General features: G+C 45.5%; 1 protein-coding gene across 1 annotated transcript in view; it reads right to left on the reverse strand.

Moving 5' to 3' along the window:
* Window positions 1–21861, reverse strand: part of stac (SH3 and cysteine rich domain) — a 148747-nt gene extending 126886 nt beyond the window's left edge. Inside the window, exon 1 of the mRNA XM_084310067.1 lies at window positions 21354–21861. Coding sequence (XP_084166193.1) covers window positions 21354–21464 — 111 coding nt within the window. The 5' untranslated portion in view covers window positions 21465–21861. The remainder of the gene's footprint in view (window positions 1–21353) is intronic.
* Between the last annotated feature and the right edge of the window lie 707 nt (window positions 21862–22568).

Genomic DNA, 22568 nt, shown 5'->3' on the forward strand with positions numbered 1-22568 from the left:
TCTGCCCGAGAAGTCGGGAGGGAGGGGTGTAAGACCCAGGCTGGACCTGTCCCATGGGAAGGTTCAGCATTTTTTGGATCGTCTCCTACCTGTTGAACACTGTCAGGTGGGGGTCTGGTTCTCCTCCATAGACCTGTAGGATGCGTATGCGCATCCCCGATCTTCCATCCTAGGGCTTACCTACGCTTCCTTTGCAGGGTTAGCGTATGAGTACCAGAGGCTGCCGTTCGGTTTTCTCTGGCTCCCCGCATCTTCACCAAGTGCGTGGAGGCCGCACTGGGGCCTCTGCGTCATCCGGGGTTACGGAGTGTTCTGCCCTGATGACGTTCTGGTCCTTCGCGGTCAAGGTGGATCGTCAGGTCTCGTACCAGGCAGGTCTCTACCAGCCTGGGGTTGCTGTAGACTGGATGTAGAGTATTCCTCTTCCCAGTCAACGGTTGGAGGGCTATGGGCATCCATCTCAGAGCGTGTTGTCAACACGCTCGGGAGGTTCCGTCCTAGGACGGTTACGGCGCTGTCTCATGTCGCGCTTTCACCGACGCCTCCCTCGCTGGTGACGCGTCGGGCCAACGCAGTAGGGGGCAGCTGGCAAACCATGCTGCCCGGTCTGCGCTACGTTCAATGTGTTGGTGTTGAAAGCGGTCCTTCTGGTCCACAAATGGTGTTGATCAGGACGGACGATACGACGTCAGTGTCGTGTATCGACAGACAGGGAGGAGTACGCTCCCCCTGTCTGCACCAGGCGGCTGGCTATGGGCGTCCTCCATCTGCGCGGCCTAAGGGCTCCCCACATCCCCGGCAGGGAGAATGTGGGTGCAGGTGTACTGTCGCGGGGCGGCCCTCATCCTGACGGGTGAGGATTGCGTCTGGACATGGCCAGACAGGTCTGGGACCGATGCCGTGCCGCCAGGGATTCTTCCCCATACATCTGTTGGGTCAGTTGTTGGGACGGGTACGTTGAGGGGCGCAGGTCCTTGATCCTGATGGTGTTACCATCTGGAATGCGCATGCTCCCTCCACTGTCGCGCTTACGCGGGCAGATGACGTATGTTCCAAGTGTGGTGTAAGGCGGGGGGCCAGGACTCAGTCTCCTGCCCCCTGGTTGCTGTCCTTAGTTACCTCCAGTCTCTCCTTGATAGACTGTCGGCTTCGACGGTGAGGGTATATGCAGCAGCTATATCCTCCTATCATGAGGGGTTTGAGGGGATGTCTTGTTCAGCCACCCTCTTGTGAAGCGTTTCCTGCTTGGCGCTCGACGCGTTAAGCCGGTGCAACGCTCCTTGGCTCCGACTTGGGATCTTCAATTGGTCCTCGGTCGGTTGTCCTTGGCCCCGTTTGAGCCGCTCGAGCGGGCGCCGTTGGGACAGCTGTCCTTCAGGACCGCGTTCCTTCTGGCTGTCACTTCCGCTAAACGCGTAGGTGAGCTCTGTGCTCTCTCGGTACGTCCAGAGTGCCTGTCTTTTCGGACCGATTGCGGTGTCACTCTGCGACCTAATCCTGCTTTCGTGCCTAAGAATATCCGGAGTTCCTTCCGCTCCCGGGATATTGTGGTTCAGGCGTTTCGTCCTCCTCCTCACACTGGTGAGTTAGATGCGGGCCTTCACCTGTCATGTCCAGTCCGTGCTTGGGGATTTACCTCAGCCGTACTCAGGATTTCAGGGTTACCGACCAGCTTTTTGTCTGTTACGGTGGGGCTCGTGCTGGTAAGGCACTGTCGGAGCAGCGCCTGTCCCATTGGTTGTGCGAGGGTGTTACCCTCTGCTACACGCTGGCTGGGCAGGATCCCCCTGGGGGCGTCAGGGCGCACTCCACTCGTGGGGTGGCTGCCTCTGCCGCTCTCCTGGGTGGGGCCTCGGTGGAGGCCATCTGTGCTGCAGCTTCATGGTCCTCCCCGGGCTCCTTTGTAAGGTTTTACCTCATGGACATGACCGGGGGTTCTGTCTCCCAGGCGGTTCTGGGGTCTGTGGCCTTTCCTGCTTCCCGTCCTTTGGTCGGGTAGCGGGAGTGTATGGGTATGGGCCGCAGTGTGTTGAGTCACACGTGGTTCCGCCTGTACGGTGTGTTCAAGGGGTTCTGGCTCCCTCTTGTTCGCATTCAGGTGGAGTTGACTGCGCCCCCCCTTCGTTAGGAAGGATGGGGTGACAGGGCTCCCCGCACCCCTTGATGTGGGCTTACGGGTCCTCAGGGGGTACATCTGTCGGGTCTCGCACCCGCTCTTCCCCATTATCTCGTAAGGCTCAGAGCGGGAGCGATGCCATACGAAATATAACGATAGGTTATGTAGATAACCTAGTTATATTAGTATTGGCTGAGCTCCCGCTCTGCGCGCCCTGAGTTCCCTCTTGAGGGATCTTTTCCTGGGACGGGTTTTTGGCGAGGAAGGGTGTGTCATGACCAGAGTCATGATTATATGGGTGGTGCCACCATAAGGGGCGGGGCCCCATACAGGTGGGGTGCATGTGTTTTTGTTCGTGGGAGATACATTAGGTATCACAGGCGATATAGAGTATCTCGTAAGGCGCAGAGCGGGAGCTCAGCCAATACTAATATAACTATCGTTATATACACACAGGTGGTTAATGATTTGGCAGGAAATGACATCACAGCGCAGGTGTGCCTGAGTCTATTGGTCCTCAATGACAAAAGAAAAGACCTATCAAAATAGAGTCTGTTAGTAAATACAAATTATACAAATATACCATGTATAAAAGACATATAAAAAGACATAAAAAACACAAAAGCAAAAGCAAAAATTGCATTACATTACCATACCAGAAACTTGCTATGTAACATGCCCATAGTTTATAGGGCTAATTTAGCCCCTATACTTTTTTCTTTTTTCTTTTAAGCATCAAAGGATAAACATACCTCTTGCAGGAAACAACCACTTGGATTAAACCATATAGATAAAAGGTACTTAAAGGAAACAGGTTAAAACGTTCTCTTCATTCATTCCTCTAGGTTCTATGCAATCAAACAGGTGGATATAATAACATTCCCGTTGTAACAGTAACTTATGTCTGTCTCCCCCTCTCGCGGGCCTGAGGACTAACTCAAGTCCCATGTATCTGAGATCGTTAACGGTATGTTTACACCTGGAAAAGTGTCTAGCTACTGACGACTTTACATCTGAATTTCTCACTGAACACTTATGTTCACTGATTCTTGTTTTAAAGGCTCTGGTTGTCTTCCCCACATAAGAAAAATCACACGGGCATTTTAGTAGATACACCAGATTGGCTGAATTACACGTGATACGCCCTTTAACAGGTATTTTTTTTGTTCGTTTTCGGGTGCGTGTAAAATGTCTCTTTGATCATGCCTTGACACTGTACACAGGCTTGACATGGAAAATTTCCATCAGGGATATTAGACAAAAAATGTGTAGGTTTCCTTACGGGCAAGTCGGTTTTAACTAATAGGTTGGATAAATTCGCTTGTCTTTTATAAAAGTAATTAGGCGAATGTTGAAACGCTGTCCCTATTATTGGATCCGACTGTAGAATATGCCAATATTTATTGACAATGCTCCGTATGCCTTTCGTAATGGGGCTAAAAGTGGACACGAAAGATACTTTGTCTGTGTTTTCTTTTTTCTTTTTGGGGATAAACAACGAGGCCCTATCAATCAGCTTGGTTTTATTCAGGGCTTTACGTGTCAAATCGACACTATAGCCTCTGTCATGAAAACTGCTTCTTAGAACTTCTGCTTGTGCAGTAAATCTATCTTCAGTGTCGCAAATTCTCCTATAACGGAGTATTTGGCTGAAAGGTAGACTATTTTTCAAGGCAGGAGTGTGGTAACTGGAATAATGTAAGAATGAGTTACGGTCTGTCTCCTTTTTGAAGACCTCTGTATGTAAAGAAATACCATCCGGGGCTTTCTTGATCAAAACATCTAGGAAAGGTAAAGTATGTATATCAGACTTTAATGTAAACTTTATAGTTTCTCTGCAGGTGTTCAAGTACTCAAGGAAGGCATCAAGATCAGACGATGTACCAGACCAAATAAAGAACATATCATCGATATATCTCATATAGGATTTGACGAATTTCTCAAACGGGTTATTATTAAAAATGTGGTCAGACTCATACTTGGACATGTACAGATTGGCTAGGTTCACAGCGGCTGGGGAGCCCATGCTGAGGCCTCTGTTTTGCAAGTAGTATTTATCTTGGAATCTAAAATAATTCCGAGTTAGTACTAGGTCGGCTAGATTAACTAGCGCTTCTGTGGAGGGGAGTAATTCCTCTCTCGAGTTTAGATAAAAACTCAGTGCGTCCAGCGCGTCAGCATGTGGAATGCTGGGGTATAAACTGACTACGTCTATGGTAACTAATAAGTCCAAGGGACTAATATTACAGGTCGAAAGTTTGTTCAAAAATGTAGTAGTGTCTTTCAAATAACCACGCTGAGAAGAGGCCAAATCCTTAATATGCGAGTCAACAAATTGCGAGATTTTTTCTGTAGCGGAACCTATACCAGAGACGATCGGTCGACCAGGAGGGTTAACCAGATCCTTATGGATCTTCGGTAAAGTGTAAATAATAGGCGTAACTGGGTACTCTACGAACATAAACTTAAATTCATTTTCTGTAATCACCTCTGCCAATCTAAGGCTTTTAAGGGTAGTCTTAATTTCCGCGGAAAATTTAAATACTGGGTCTGTATTTAAAAGGGTATAAACCTCAATATCGTTCAATTGTCTATTGATCTCGGATACATACAAACTCTTATTTTGGAGCACGATTCCGGAACCTTTATCGGCTTTCCTAAAAATTAAATCATCGTTCTTAATAAGATCCTTGAGAGCTGCTGACTCTGATTCTAATAAATTAGGGTAAAGGTGGGCTTTGTGACTGGTTTCACATAATTTAAGGACATCAAGTTGTACCAATCTGCAGAATGTCTCCACTGAGGGTGGGTTGAGATGAGGGGTAAACACGCTGCGTGGTTTAAATACCTTTCTTTTGGAGCAAATGGTATCCGGCTCTGTTTCTGGCCTTTCATCAACATCATCACATATAGGCACATTTTCATTAGTAACATATTGAGTTCTCTTATCCAAACCTCTGGCATAAAATGCTCTTAACTTAGTGTTTCTAAAAAACTTAAATAACTCAACTTTGGTGGTAAAGGAGTCCGCTTTCCGAGCCGGGACAAACGATAAACCTTTAGAGAGGATATTGTGATGTGGGTCGCTCAAATGTGCGTCAGAAATGTTTACTATATTAGAATCAATGTTAGAATCAATGTTTATCACCGGAACCGTGGATTTCTTTCTTTGGCTCCTCCTCGTCTTCCTACGGGATCCCTCGCCAGTCTGGGAGGGAGAGGAGCGTCCTGCTCTCCGCGAAAATTCGACTGGCTTCGAAGAGGGTATCTGCCTTGAGAGGGCGTCTCGTCTGGTATGGTAATGTAATGCAATTTTTGCTTTTGCTTTTGTGTTTTTTATGTCTTTTTATATGTCTTTTATACATGGTATATTTGTATAATTTGTATTTACTAACAGACTCTATTTTGATAGGTCTTTTCTTTTGTCATTGAGGACCAATAGACTCAGGCACACCTGCGCTGTGATGTCATTTCCTGCCAAATCATTAACCACCTGTGTGTATATAACCATTATCTTGACTGCAAGTCCATTGCAAGCTATAACACTGAAGAAGGAATACATATTTCCGAAACATGTTTGTTTCAGGCTGCCATTAAATTTTGAACCTGAGAGTGCTGGTCTGGCTTCACTGCTGCTTTTATATAATACTCATTTCCCGCAATATCGATATTTAATTATTCATAAAAATTATAAAAAAATAAAATAAAATGTGTATAAGGAAGTTGCATTGCTCATTTCAATACCTGTAATAGTACAGTAGTCCACACACACACACACATGTGCATTCAGTTAAGTTGGAATATGACTGTAATACAAACAGTTCAGTTTGTCAGGTACTGTATATGCAACACAGATTACAGTGTTTACATCTGCCTGCTTGAGAAAATACCATGTTCTGCAATAAAAATGATTGAAGTGAGATGAACAGACTGAACTTTATTTTATTAGATAAAACATGTTGACAAAGTTTTACTTTGCAGTTGAAAAAAGGTAATAAAAAATGTTTGATAAAAAAATAATTAAATGTCATATGTTATGATGAATTGAAAATGGGGGACTCTGATGTAAACAAGACAAAAGTATTTCTCTGGTCTGCATCCCCTTAACAATTGTGTGTATTGAGCTGTACTGTATTGTACCCATTCTGCAATCTGTTAATACAATTTGCAATCAATCAATCTTGATTATATCATTTAGTTATTTTTATAGGTGTGATCTAAAGATAAACAAAGGGTTTTAAAAGTGTTATATTTATCTTCTCTTATAGTACCAGAGAGAAGCTGAGGAGAAAAGCAAAATCTATAAAAAAATATATATATATATTTATCTTTTTTTTTCTTCCTTTTTTTACATTTTAAGATTGAACCTTTTTCCCTGTGGTATCGAAAATGGTATCGAATATCGATACTTTTCAAGGTATCGTATAGAAGTTTGAAATTCCAGTATCGTGACAACACTATTGTACACACACGTATACACACACACACATGTGAGGGCTGTGTGTGTGTGTGTGGGGGGGTCATGAGCAGATAACAGGGACTCTTTAAAGTTATCCGTAAAACGGACAACCACTAGACTGCTTACGCAGATATTTTAGGAGAGGGGAAAAATTAAACAACAGAAAACAACCTTTACAGGTGGAAATCTCAAAGTGAGTAATTAAGAAAATAAATCAAGTCCCAAAAAACAGGACTACTCTCAATAAAGAGGTATAGTATAAAAGTAAATAAGCCACAAGGACACCTCCTAATAAAAGGAGTTTATATCGGAAAAAGTAAAACAATAAACCTCCACTAAGGGAGTTTATGTGTAGAATCACGTGAGTAGCCTAAAATAAGAATGACTACCATAAAGCTCAATTCTGAATCAGAAATCAGACTACACTTCAATGAATGTGACCAAAAGGACAGCCAACACTAGGAAATGAAAAAGCAGTTGACACTGCGATCTCCAAACTTAAATAGACTCCACATGGCCATAGGCACAGCTGCACTGCATCAGGTGTAATCAAGCCCACACACCTGCCGACCCATGAGGCAATTAACCACAGGGAACATGGATTGACAGCTATCCCTCACAGAGAGGTGAAATAAAGCAAAAATAGACAGCTGTCCCTCACAGAAAGGTGAAATAAGGCAAAAACCATGACAGGACCCCCCCTCTAGGGGGCGGCTCCAGACGGACCCTCCGAGACACGTCTCCGAAACTCCCGAACAAGCTCAGGGTCCAAGATGTCCCTGGCCGGAACCCACGTGCGCTCCTCTGGCCCATAACCCTGCCAGTCCACCAGGTACTGTATACCCCTACCAACCCGCCTACTGGACAGGATACGCCGTACAGTATACACAGGTTGGCCATCAACGAATCGCGGGGGAGGTGGAGGTCTCTCTGCAGGAACCAACCTGCTCCTCCGAACCGGCTTAAGGCAGGATATGTGAAAAGTAGGGTGTACCCTCATCGACGAGGGTAACCGAAGACGCATCGTGACTGGGTTTATCTTGCGAACAATAGTGAAAGGGCCCACAAAACGGGGAGCGAGTTTGCGCGACTCCACCCGTAATGGAAAATCGCGTGTGGAAAGCCACACCTGTTGGCCCACGCGGTAGGAAGGCGCAGGGCGACTGTGTACATCCGCCGCCGACCGCTTGTGCCAAACGCACCCTCTTCCATGTTGCCCGAGACCGACGGAAAAACGCCTCTGCAGATGGCACCCCCACGTCCCTCTCCTGTTCAGGAAACAGTGGAGGCTGATACCCAAACTGAACCTCAAATGGGGAGAGACCAGTGGATGCATTGCACAATGAATTATGTGCATATTCTGCCCATGCCAGTTGGTGACTCCAAGTGGTCGGATTGGAGGAGGCCAAGCAGCGAAGCGTACTCTCCATAGACTGGTTGGTGCGCTCTGTTTGCCCATTGCTCTCTGGGTGGAACCCTGATGACAGGCTAACCGTCGCACCCAGTATAGCACAGAATGCCTTCCAAAACCGAGCAGTAAACTGGGGTCCACGGTCTGACACCACGTCCTGGCAGATGCCATGAATTCGGAAGACATGGTCAACCACCAGTTGAGCGGTCTCCTGAGCAGATGGCAGCTTGACCAGTCGAATGAAGTGAGCTGCTTTGGAGAACCTATCCACCACCACCATGATGAGGCTGTGACCATCAGAAGGAGGCAGACCAGTCACAAAATCCATGGCGATGTGGCTCCACGGACGACTAGGAATGGGCAAAGGATGAAGCAGCCCTGGTGGTGACTGTTGAGAAACTTTGTTCCATGCACAAACGGGGCAGGCTGCCACAAATTCCCGAATGTCCTTCATCATACCAGGCCACCAGAACCTTCTGGCCAAGAAGTCACGAGTTCTGTGCACTCCGGGATGTCCTGTCAGCCGAGAGGAGTGGCCCCACTTCAACACCCGAGAACGAATGCTGTTTGGTACAAATAACAGACCCGGGGGCACCCCACCCGGATCTGGTTCCAAACGTTGTGCCCTCCGCACAGCAGAGTCAATGCTCCATGTCACAGGAGCTAGGATCTGTCCTCAGGAGGACGGTCCTCTTCTGATCCATCATATAACCGGGAAAGAGCATCCGGCCTGATATTTTTAGACCCGGGACGGTACGTCAGGAGGAAATTAAACCGAGAGAAAAACAGTGACCAGCGAGCCTGTCGCGAGCACCCTGGATATATTCCAAATTTGTATGGTCTGTCCAGACTGTGAATGGGTGTTCAGCTCCCTCTAGCCAATGGCGCCACTCCTCCAATGCCAACTTGACCGCCAACAGCTCTCTGTCCCCAACATCCTAGTTTCTTTCAGCCGGCGAGAGCCCACGTGAATAGTACGCACATGGGTGTACCTTACCGTCGGACGATGAGCGTTGAGACAGAATAGCTCCGACTCCAAGCTCAGAAGCATGAACCTCGACGATAAATGGCAGGGATGGGTTAGGAGTAATGAGGATAGGCTCAGAACTGAACCTTCTCCTAAGCTCAATGAACGCTGCCTCAGCCTTGGGAGTCCACTGGAAATGGGAAGGTGCTGTCTTCCTGGTGAGTGCAGTGATAGGTGCTACCACTGAACTGAAATTACGAATAAAACGACGGTAGAAGTTTGCAAATCCTAGGAATCGTTGCACCTGCTTGACCGAGACGGGTGTAGGCCAGTCTGTCACTGCTGACACCTTCTTGGGGTCCATTTGAATCCTCCCCTCAGATACAATGAATCCCAGAAAGGACACAGAGCGGACATGGAAGGCACACTTCTCAGCCTTCACAAACAACCGTGCATCCAAAAGGCACCTCAAGACCTGCCTGACATGTTTGACATGGTCAGAAATGGACTTGGAGAATATCAGAATGTCATCTATGTAGACGAAAACAAACTTTTCCAACATCTCCCTGAGCACGTCATTGATTAACGCCTGAAAAACTGAAGGGGCATTAGTAAGACCAAATGGCATCACCAGGTATTCGTAGTGACCATTATGAGTGTTGAACGCGGTCTTCCACTCATCCCCTTGGCGTATGCGCACCAGATTGTAGGCATTGCGGAGATCAAGTTTGGTAAAAATGGATGCCCCCTGGAGGCGTTCGAACGCAGAGTTCATCAGGGGAAGGGGATACCGGTTTTTTACTGTAATGCTGTTCAGACCTCTGTAGTCGATGCAGGGTCTCAGTCCTCCATCCCTTTTTCCCACAAAAAATAATCCAGCACCCGCATGTGAAGTGGAAGGTCTAATAAAACCGGTAGCCACAGCCTCCTTGATGTAGGTGTTCATAGCTGCGCTTTCGGGGACCGACAACGAGTACAAGGAACCACGAGGGGGAATAGAGCCCGGCTGCAATTCGATGGCGCAATCATAAGGTCGGTGCGGTGGCAGGATGCTAACCCTTTGTTTGCTAAACACCTCACTGAGGTCAGCATAGACAGTGGGAACTCCCTCTGGTAACGGGTGTGACTCCACGCTCATGATGTTGGTGCTCTCCATGAGGGGGTCAGCTGTACAAGTAAGCGAGGAGAAGTCCTCACACAGAGCCTCTAAACTGTCCTCCGCCAGAACCTCCTCACCGAGGGAGTCCCAATCAAACTGTGGATCCCATTCCAAACTCCCATCCTGATCGACAGATGGCTGGGAGTGCAATGGTTGAGAGAGTGGGCTCTGGAAACCAAGACCGCCCACTGCTTCAACAGGATCACAACCGCTCTCACTAAACTGATCATAACTCATGGGAGACGGAGGAATTTGGAAACAACGGTGACGGCATTGGGAGCCCCACTGCATGACAGTGTCCCTCTCCTCACCCCAATTTATCTGTGGCTTGTGTTTACTAAGCCAAGAATGACCCAGCACAATGGGATACGTGGGGGAATCCACCAAAAATAATCGAATGCGCTCAGAATGGTTCCCATAAGCAACCCGCATAGATAAATAATTGGTTCTTTTGGTGACACTGCCTGTACCCAATGGCCGTCCATCAAGCGCCGTGACACTACAGGGCTTATGGAGGGAATGTATAGGTATTTTAGAGTCCTCAGCCCATCTGGAATCGATGAAACTGTCCACTGCCCCTGAGTCTAAAAAGGCGTCAACCTTAACAGACTGCCTATTCCAGCCTAAAACCACAGGCAAAAAGGTTCGAAAGGGGGTGATGTGATGTCTCACTAGTGTCTCTCGGCCCACTAGCGAGACTGACCGTTTCCCTTCACTCCACCCTCATGTGACCTTTTCTCCTGCAGCACCGGCACCAGTCCACATGAGAACCAGTCTGCCTGGAGTCACGCACAGAAGTGCTGTCCACCTGCATAGGTTCAGACAAGCTGGCCACTGAAGGTTGTGGAGGAAAAAACAAAACTTCCTCCAGCGGGACACGAAAACGTTGACCCCTGCCTCTCACGCTCACGGTCTCTGATCCGGTTATCAGCGCGTATGGCGGTAGTGACCAGTGTGTCAAAATTGTCTGGAGATCCCACAACCGCCAAAGCATCTTTAACCTGATTAGATAACGCGTTGGTGAACAAAGTGATGAGTGGTCCCTCAGGCCAGCCTGTAGCCCCAGCCAGTGTCCTGAAAGCGATGGAAAACTCAGCTACACTACTGGCGCCCTGGCGCATGCGCGTCAGCTTCATGGCGACCTCTTTATCGTAGAGTTCATGATCAAAAACGATCTCCATCTCATTCATGAGTCCCTGTGAGTCGTTTAAAACTGGAGCCTGAGCCCGTATGAGTGGAACAGCCCAATCAAGGGCAGGTCCCTCCAACAGGGATAGAATTAGGGCAACACGTGAATCCTCAGACTGAAAACGAGAAGGCTGGGCTCTGTACACTATTTGGCATTGTGCCAGAAAACCACGGCATTTACCTGACTCCCCATTAAAGCGTGAGGGGAGCTGGACTTTAGCCTCACAAGGTAATGACCGGGGGCCTGTGAGTAGTGCTTGAGAGACATTAGGTGGGCTCTGGTGAGGGGGAGGTAATTGTGCATTGGCTATGCGGTCAGTCAAATCACGCATGGAACTATCCATCTTGCGCAATCCTTCATACATCTCCCCATGCTGTTGCACCATGAGAGCTTGTTGTTGTTGTAGTTGTATGATAGCTTCCTCATGTGAAAGCAATCCTTGACGCTGCGCAGCTAGTGCTTGTTCGAGACCTGTGTTATCTGCTGACCCAGTCATGGCTTTTTCATTCTGTGAGGGCTGTGTGTGTGTGTGTGTGTGTGTGTGTGTGGGTCATGAGCAGATAACAGGGACTCTTTAAAGTTATCCGTAAAACGGACAACCACTAGACTGCTTACGCAGATATTTTAGGAGAGGGGAAAAATAAAACAACAGAAAACAACCTTTACAGGTGGAAATCTCAAAGTGAGTAATTAAGAAAATAAATCAAGTCCCAAAAAACAGGACTACTCTCAATAAAGAGGTATAGTATAAAAGCAAATAAGCCACAAGGACACCTCCTAATAAAAGGAGTTTATATCGGAAAAAGTAAAACAATAAACCTCCACTAAGGGAGTTTATGTGTAGAATCACGTGAGTAGCCTAAAATAAGAATGACTACCATAAAGCTCAATTCTGAATCAGAAATCAGACTACACTTCAATATAATGAACGTGACCAAAAGGACAGCCAACACTAGGAAATGAAAAAGCAGTTGACACTGCGATCTCCAAACTTAAATAGACTCCACATGGCCATAGGCACAGCTGCACTGCATCAGGTGTAATCAAGCCCACACACCTGCCGACCCATGAGGCAATTAACCACAGGGAACATGGATTGACAGCTATCCCTCACAGAGAGGTGAAATAAAGCAAAAATAGACAGCTGTCCCTCACAGAAAGGTGAAATAAGGCAAAAACCATGACACACATGCAACCATGTTTGTTGACACAGACATACACATATGGAATAATTTATTCATATCCACAATTACAAAAAGGCACATAATCTCACTGCCATTGTACTTGTATTAGAATTTATATAGATTTCTGAAGGAGGCTTAAACCAACCAAGCGCCTCATTACGTACCCTATTCCTCGCCTTTTCTCTCTCTCCTTGTCACGATCAGGGCTCGTGCCTTCCTCTGCCCTCATCCTGCCGTGCCCATATACGGGCAGCTTCCTGCTGAAGCGTTCCCACGCTGCCAGAGGGACTTCAATCAGCGCGGCTGTGAGCGATTACATCATCAGGCGGTCCCTATATCATCTGGCAGATCCTGTCGTTCCTTGTCGCAGTGTTAAACTGCCTCCTAGGTACGACGACTCTACCTGAAAACTGCTAGACCTGCTCTGTGATTATTCCTCTCCTAATCTTGTCTCTCTTGTGCCCAGGACTCCCGCTCCAGCGCCCTTCCTGCCGGGACGTCTCGTGCCGCACAAGGAGTACCCCTGCTCTCAGTCTCTCTCGACACAAGACCGGTGTCCTCTGCCTACGGCTGCACTGGGAGTGCACATGTTCCCATTCTCTCTCCCGACACAAGACCAGTGTCCGCTGCCTACAGCTGCACTGGGAGTGCGCCTGTTCCCATTCTCCCCCAAGAACAATTCTAACCCATGTCTGTTGCACATTCCTGATGTTACTCTGTCTGTTTGGGGAAGATACAATTAAAGAAACCTAAACCGCTCCATTCTCTTTCCTCCTGTTGTTTGCGATTGGGCTCCGCTACCCCCCCTACCCTCACACTAGGGGTGGACGGTATAAACGGTATACGGTATAAACGGTATGAATTTGCTCTACGGTATGGATTTTGACTATACCGTGTAACCGGTAGAGCAGCTCTAAAATAGCAATGACGTCATGTAACCACAGCGCGACTATTTCACTCGCATTTGCCCCTAAAAATAGATCGAATTAGTCATAGATAATAGATATGTGCAAACTGGAAAAAGTTATTTAGGAGGCTTCGCGCAGTGGGCGTGTCAACACGCAATTGTCATTTCATAATAAACACATATCACCGCGGCGCACAGCAAGTTTCAATTTCAGTTCCTGGCATTTTTAACCAGTGGAGAAAGGTAAGAGATTTCCCTATCGTTTTTCTTATATGAATTATTCTACGTTAATAAAACATACCTGGTGATCAACTACAGTTTGCTGTGAACATTATGATATGTGTGTAGTGTTCTGACGGCTGGGCAGCGTGAGCTGGATTTTGCGAGAAGCATATGCAGCTGCAGACCCGCAGAGTAGGGGCGCTTTCAGGTCCGGTCACAGGCCTATACCTAGGATGGCGTAGAGTAGACGACAGAGTACATTTTCCTTTTTGAAAATCATCTGACATGAAGGCGTAACACATTTTTGTTGTTAATATGATTTATATTACTGGTAGTTCATACAAGACATTATCCTCTAAGCCAAGCTGCACTTTAACATAGGCCTGGGTTGTTTTTATTTCTGTTAGCGCTGCAGATATAACAAAGAGGTCTAGCTGAGTCAATGTTGGCGGTTTTGTTGAACATTTGTACGTCACAGGAGAGAAACCGTGTATTCAAAGAAAGCTATTAAAATAGTCTTTGAATCTAAATATACTTTCTTTGTCAAATTTGTCATAATGTAGCATTTGTGTGTGTAACGTACTGTAAAAAATAAATGTTTTTTCACAGGAAATTCACTATTATTTTACAGATTACTTTTGTTTTTCTACTTTAAGTGTAAATGCCATACAAATATAGTAAATTACCTTTTATCAAAATATTAACCATTAAATAAAGGTTGTAATTAGGGCTGTCAGTTTATCTGTATGTCATATATGTCCTGATGAATTGAAAATGGGGGACCCTGATGTAAACAAGACGAAAGTCTTTCTCTGGTCTGCATCCCCTTAACAATTGTGTGTATTGAGCCGTACTGTATTGTACCCATTCTGCAATCTGTTATTTTCATTCAATCAATTTCATTCAATCAATTTTATGAATGACCGAAAAAACAATGTTACAAAGTAAAGTTGACAGCTGCGTTGTGTTATCGTTACAATGTACAGGGAAATAACATTATGGCGTTGCGAGTGAATCGCGTCACGATAATATACATGTATTCCATAATATGTAAAGTACAGTTGACAGCTGCATTGTGTTAACGTTACTTACAATGTACAGGCAAATAACATTATGGCGTTGCGAGTGAATCGCGTCGCGATAATATACATGTATTCCATAATATGTAAAGTACAGTTGACAGCTGCGTTGTGTTAACGTTACAATGTACAGGGAAATAACATTATGTGGTCCTCGTTTGGATAATATGTAAAGTACAGTTGACAGCGAGTGAATCGCGTCGCGATAATATACATGTATTCCATAATATGTAAAGTACAGTTGACAGCTGCGTTGTGTTAACGTTACAATGTACAGGGAAATAACATTATGTGGTCCTCGTTTGGATAATATGTAAAGTACAGTTGACAGCTGCGTTGTGTTACGTTGCAATGTACGCGGAAATGCTGCGTTGTGCTGCAATGTACTACATGCATTCCATTTCGGCGTCTGAGCGGGGGGAAAGAAAATGCGCATTTGGAGGGCGTTACCGCGGCCAATCAGGGCAAAATGCGGAAGCGCTCTTGCACTCTTCCGCTGGGATTAAGCTACACGCACCCTGGACCCCCTGCAATTTGCATATTTCCCCAACAGGTCCACGAAGGACGCCATAGCCCATGTGCTGCAGATGGCAGCATCACACCAGGACAAGAGGCAGTGGAACTATGTGAGAATGCGATTTATTGACTACAGCTCAGCATTCAATACGATAGTCCCCTCCAAGTGGTGAGAGCAGGTAACTGCACCCCCTCATCACTCTCTACACAGGCGCCCCCCAGGGCTGTGTTTTGAGCCCCCTCCTCTACTCGATTTACACGCATGACTGTGTGGCAAAGCACAACAGCAATACAATCATTAAGTTTGCTGATGACACAGCTGTGGTGGGCCTGAAGAACAGTGGTGCCAGGAGAACAGCCTCTCCCTGAACATCAGCTAAACCAAAGAAATTATTGTGGATTTCAGGTGGTCGGATAGGGACTACAGCCCGCTCATCATCTACGGGGCACCGGTCGAGAGAGTGAACAGTTTCAAGTAGGCAACCTCGGAGGCCACATATACAAGGACTTGACATGGACCACACACATTGACAGTGTAGTGAAGAAGGCACGGCAGTGCCTCTACTTCCTTAGGCACCTAAGGAAGTTCAAAGTGATTCAGAAGATCCTTAAAAACGTCTACACATGCACAATAGAGAACATGCTGACTGGTAACATCACCTCCTGGTTTGGGAATAGCACCGCACACGACCGCAGCAGACTGCAGAGAGTGGCCCGATCAACCGAACACACAATTGGAGGTGGGCTTCCCACTCTCCAGGACATTTACACCAAGCGTTGCAGGGCCAAGACTAAGAGAATAGTCAAAGACTCTAATCACCCAAACAACTGCCTCTTTGCACTGCTGCGGTCAGGCAAGCGCTACCGGAGTATGATGGCCAGTACAGAGAGACTCAGAAGGAGCTTCTATCCCCAGGCCATCAGGATGCTCCAAGACCATGACTCTATGTGACATCAACCCATCCACCTACACTCATTGCACACACATCCACATGCACACACTCACTTTCAACAAACACTCACCTTAACACTCACTTTAACAATACACCATATTATATCTATTTAGAGATTTGCACTACATCCATACCAAATTTTAAAAAAAATTTAAAGTTTGCATTTTTGTACCTCATTGTCTGCATTTTTACTTCATTGTACTTAGGTTGTACCTTAGTTTGTATATTGTATATTTGTATAGTGTTGGGACTTTATTCCTTTTTTTACTGTATGAAGCACATTCTCAGGGGCTCATACAGAACCAAGCATTTCACTGTAATGTACATGTATTTTATACATGACAAATAAAAGCAAACTTGAAACTTGAAACATATTAAACACTTGTTAAGTTGATTTTTGTATCTATGAATCACTTTCTCTGCCACAACGTCCTGCATCTGCCTAACTATCTTCTCCTTCTTGTTGCCAGATCTGTCCCACCCTTAATTATTATCCGAGGCCTATATTCCAGGAGATGGTTCAATTGCCTCAATAGAGGGGTCAGTGAAGATTTTTCTCCCCCAGTCTATCCCAACCTCCATTGGGTTGGAAGCTCCATTGTGCTAACAGAACCCTCTTTCCCCAACCGGAGGGCCACTCCACCAAGAAGTCAGCGCCTAACGGAAAGTTTGGTTCCTTTCCTCCTCCTCTCCCCAGCCGAGCTCACCTGCCCAGGAGCTGTGTGCGCTCCAAGTGCATCTTGAAGCTGCCAATTGGGCTGTTGCAGCTCCACCCCAATCCATAATATTCCTATTAAACATGTAAACTCTGCGTTTGCGTCATCATTGGTGTAAGCCGAACTAATGAATTATGTGTACCTGACAAATAAAGACTTAAAACATTGTAAAGGCAGTCTGATATTAAAAGGCCATTACTGGTCTAATTTTGTCTTCTCGCAGTTTCACATGGGTGAATTACCCAGTGAATTGCCCATGCCTAGCGACTTTCAAACAACTTTCAAGTCTCACTGAGCATCCCCTCCCTTTTCAATTCTGTAAGGTAGGCTGAGATCTACTAAAACACACATATATGAACACAATATTAGTTAAAGACAATCTTCGATAATGACGAGATGTCAAAATTAGACAGGTATGTGTTACAGCCACAGCCAGAGCTTTTCTCTCCCCTGTCTGTCAGCAGGTCCCCACGTCCATATATGGGTCTCCTCCTGTTCCCGCCTCACCATCATTCCTCCCACCTGTGCCTGTCTACACACCTGCCGGCTATCACCCCATCACGGAACCAGGATAAGAGGCCTGCACCCCTGCCACTCCTCGTCCGAGTGTTGTTTTCGCCTCACGCGGTATTAGGACTCTTCTCTGGACCTCTATATATATATCTAGTGTAATTTGTGTGCTCTGTAACCTGCGTCATAGTAACCCCTGTTATCTTATGTGCAGGACCTCACCCCTCCAGCCTGCACCCACCCACGGACCTCACCAGCCTGCACCCCCCTGGATCTCACCTACCCACGTTGCCCGTTTGTCTCTCCCCCACTCCCTGGTCTTCATCACCAGCCCCCTGCCCTTCCCTGGCTTTGTTAAATATCCTAAACCGCCTCATTCTCCTGTACCTGTGTTCTGCTCTTGGGTTCTCTAGACACCCCATAACAGTATGGTCCTTTAAGAAGAGGCCTGTCACACCTGTCATACATCTATGTACACACACACACACACACACACACACACACACACACACACACACACACACACACACACGCACACACACACACACACACACACACACATGCACCCATCTTTGCTGACACAAATACAGCCACAAACAAACACATAACACACATACATACATACACAGGCACACAAGAAGTTTAACTCAGACACAGTTTATTATTTAATTATTTTGTAAACTAATAATTAAAACCCACCTGAAAAGGTAAATAAGGTATTGTTTTCCATGACGTGCAAAAGGAAACTTTTCATAGAGGACTCAACACATCAATGGAGTTACGGTGGCAGCGCTGCATGCATGTGACTGTGTGTGGAACGACAGTGACCTATCGACCCTGGTGGTCACTGCGGAAACAATCAATTGGAACCTGTTTTATCTCACTACCACCCACACACATGAGCGGGCACACACACGACACACACACACTAACATACATACACACCCACGCATGGAAATACTCATATGCGTGCAAACGTGTATATGTACATGTATATGTAATTATGTACATACACACATGCACCCACACACATACACACACATGCCTTTCATGAGTCTTTCATGCAGCTTACACAAAAGAGGAGCATGGTAGTGATACAGTACATATGGCTATTGATAATTCCCCTAGAGTCAATATGTCAAATTAACTGGGCCAGATGCTGTAGCTGTTATTGTATGTGTGAGTGAGCATGTTAAAGGTTTCAATGTTCCTTTCCTCAAGGCTAAAACTCCCAGTGGTATAGGCCGCTTTTTACAATTGAAAAAAAACAAATGCATAGACAGAGAGCTAAATCAGACAGCAGTGAATGTGTGTGTACGCCCACAAGCTCATGCTGTTGTTGATAGTAGAATCTATCATCTCTGCCCAGCCACATGAGGCTAGGTGACAAGTCATATTCTAGCATAAAGCAGAGGGAGGGGCCTAATGGGAATCGGAGAGGGAAATGCTGAAACCTAATTTGCCCCGCAACACCTCGGGAAATATTATGAATCATGAGTTTCCTGTGCAGTGTTACTTAAACGGGCAGTTCAACCAAAACACACAAACAAACTGGTTTGGAGATATTGTCCGTAGAGATGTGAAACTATATTTTAAAATGTTCAACAGCGACGTCTCTTTCCAGAAATCATGACATGGTTACTCAATACAGCCTAATCAATAGAACTTGTTGTGACCAGTTTCATTAAGAGCTATCATCGTGTATTCCAGGAGAAAATAGTTGCCACTGAAACTGTTCACAGCGAGGTCTGTGGATTATTGTGATTATTGTGTTGTGATTTCTGGAAAGAAACATTGAGTTATTTAATTTAAAAAAAATTGCGCTTTGGCACCACAAAAGAAGGTCCATTGAGCTCCATTGTATTGGGCTGACGACAGACATCTCTATGGCTGATATCTTCAAACCTCTGCAAAGCACACTGAAACTATCTAGATGGATACACTAGAGAGCACTCCAGGTAAGGGGAAAATATATTGGGTGTTTTTGTGCTTTGGGTGAATGGTCCCTTTCAACATTAAAAAAAAATTAATAAGTGACTTAAAGGATTCTAAAAGGATTTTGTATTTATTTGATGTGATGTGTGAATCATTTCAGTCGATGAACCTTATTTTAAGCAGCGATAAAAGTTGTGATGTGAAACAACTTTTAGATATAGGCTTCATGCAAGAATGCCGTCATAATGGATTTCAATAACGTCGGCAATAATCGACAATGTGCCACTGATTGCACAAGAGTGGATTTGTTTCTCACCTTGCGCTTGTGATGTTCAGGCCTCACAGTATTCTTGGAGGAACAAAAGCACACAAACAGTATGATGGGAGAGAGCCTTAACTCATACAGCTATATAATTACTGTGTATTGGTTACCAGAGCTCCCTTTTCACTCAAAACTATAGGGAAACTTAAAAAGCTTTACTTCTCTACCTTCCAAGGTCAGCTATTACCTATTGGACAATGGAACGGATGAGGTCGGTTGGCAGACATCAGCCTTGAGATGATAAACAGTATAACACAAAATAATAACATTGAAGGTGTGATTACGTCTGCCATGGTAACGAAGGGAACGGGTTCTCCTCTGTGGCGCTGTAATTTGATAGAACAAGTGGTGACTCAAGCACTGCTGAGAAAGAATGTATAATGGGAACAGGTAAATGGTTTGAACCTTTTTAAAAGACCAAAATGTTGAATCCTTCTAGAGCCTCACTGCCTTCTTGGAGCTTTGTAGGAGAGGAAGGGAGAGTGGCTGGCCTGTAACCCCTCTGTCGTCCTGGCTCCACAGCTAATTGCAGTAGTATTTTGGGCAACGGGTGACCCACATAAATAGCAGCGAACTACAAAACTAGACAAGGCGCCTGGGGCGTCCCTGGGACTCTCACCATACTCCCTGCATTTGCGAGCTGGGCTCCAGTAGAATCTAAAGTACATCCCATATGCCTCTTGCTCATAAAGTATTCACCTCATATCAATATACTTCATATATATTTATGGTCATTTCAGTTTTACCATGGTTACTGGCCGTTGTATAAATAATTCACCACAGTACTGCCGTGGTATGTTATGTATCACCATATAGACCACTTTTTTGTATTTAAATATCTCCATGTTATAGGCCTAATCCAATTTGAACCATGATACCGATTGGTAGTGTCACGGTATTTACATAATTTTATGGTCACTTCCTTCATCGTAGTGACCAAGAAATTAATGGAAATACCATGATGAATACTTTTTTTCTGTAAGGGTTTGCTGTGTGGGGTTTTACTCAAAATATAGAAACAGCTTTCATTATTCGTTCTATCCTCAATGTCAAGCTACTTTGAGTAAGCATTGGCTTTGCAAACATTAGATTTAAAGACAAATGTCCTTGTTTATATATAAGGCTATTGAATGCTAAATTGACAGACCACAAATTAGACCTCAATAGAGGCCTTTCACAGAATGTTTGGAATGCCTATTTTTCCTATTGGAAGAGAAAAGTATGTGTGTTGTTGATATACTATATCAACAAACATTTTATAAATCGGCGTCTTATTACTGGATCTTATAAACAAGTCACAGTGGAACCGTAATACCATGCCTTTCCAATGTTTTACCTCATCTATCACAGGAATTAGAAATGTAAATTCTCTTTCAAAAACGGTTGCCAATGGTTACAGGCAGCCATGTTGGAAGACATATAACTAAACATTATTAAGGCATGTCGTGGTGATTGTATAGGGATAGTTTCCCTGTCAACGGATGAGGGTAAAAATTCTGAAAGTGAAAAGATGACAACATTATCAAGGATCTGTTTTAATAGTTAAATAGCTATTTTCTATTTTTTAAATGTAGGCTAGTGGTAAGTGTACCGGTTCAGCCTATAGGTTCCCTGAAAGAAGGTAGAAGGATGCAGAGAGCCATCAAACAGCATACTGTATCTATCAGTATTTGTGGACATAAGGTTTTCATACAGCAAGATAGCATACCTTGGTTTCCTGCTGACTGACACTTGTCGCCGGGGACTGGGGTGTATCTTGGTCCTGCTCGTTCTCTTTCCCCGGACTCTCGTCCTGCAACATGTTTGCCGGTGGGATCATCTTCTCTCCTTTGATTTAAAAAAACGGTTAGCTGTTTGAAGACTGTGTCCGGCTTTAAATTCTCAAAATTATCTGCATAACTTTATTATAATTCATAGATGTTTCTATTTTGTGGTAAAAGTCGTCCAAACACCAGTAATGTCCTAAATTGTGTCCATGTAAAAAAGCCCAAAGCAGTGTTTCGCGGAGAGCGGGACCATTAATGGTCCTATACGCACAGTCAGCGAAGAAATAACACGCAAAACGACTTATCGGGCAAGGATAATGCTGCTTGTCAAATCACAAGCTTTCGGAAGTAGATCGAGGTGAAATTAAAACTGCTATTGCTTCTCAGATAAACTTTTACTGTCATATCTTGCGCAATGTTTCCAAAGAGCCGCCCGTTTCCATGCGTGCGCGGTGCGCTGCGAGCTGCCAACAGGAACACTAGCGGCGTGCTGCGCGCCTGCTCATGGGCGGAGAGACGCCGAGCAGGGCAGGCTGCTGCTTTCAAGACAGTGACACATTCGGGAGGGACGACGAGGGGTGGAGGGGGAGGCAGCATCTCTGATGACTGAGGAAAGAAATGTTCCCACCTTTAGCTTTTTGATGGGCCACTGGGCGGTTCTAGCATCAGACCTGGGGGGATCAGGCCGCTCAGCCCCTAGAGCAGTAGCATAAATTCACTAAATGCCATGGTCAGACAAGAGGGGGGGGGGGGGGGGGGGGGGGCCTCAAATCAGTTGTGCAATAGTCAATTTTGGTGAGTTGTTTCTATACAATTCACTTGTGACATTTAGGTAACATTAATGAACAACTACAGTATTAAGGAGACAACTACAGTATGTAAGTAGTAAACCTATTATTATTTTTTTTAATTCCAGTCGATCATGATCATATTACGGAGCGCTCACTGCGTTCGAGAGAGAGGGAGAGAAACTACCCACTTTCAAAACCACTCTCAAAGAACACCCACGGGGGACTGCAATTAGAAACTGGCCCCTGTAAATGTCCTAACCCAACCCCCTCCAATGTACAGTAAATGACCAAGTATGGTTTTGTCAATATTCCAATGTACAGTTTTGCTTGTACAGTTGTACAGTGTTCCCCACCCACCCCTCCTAC

Source organism: Notolepis coatsorum (assembly GCF_963971535.1).
Source record: "Notolepis coatsorum genome assembly, chromosome: 3".
Lineage (NCBI taxonomy): Eukaryota > Metazoa > Chordata > Actinopteri > Aulopiformes > Paralepididae > Notolepis > Notolepis coatsorum.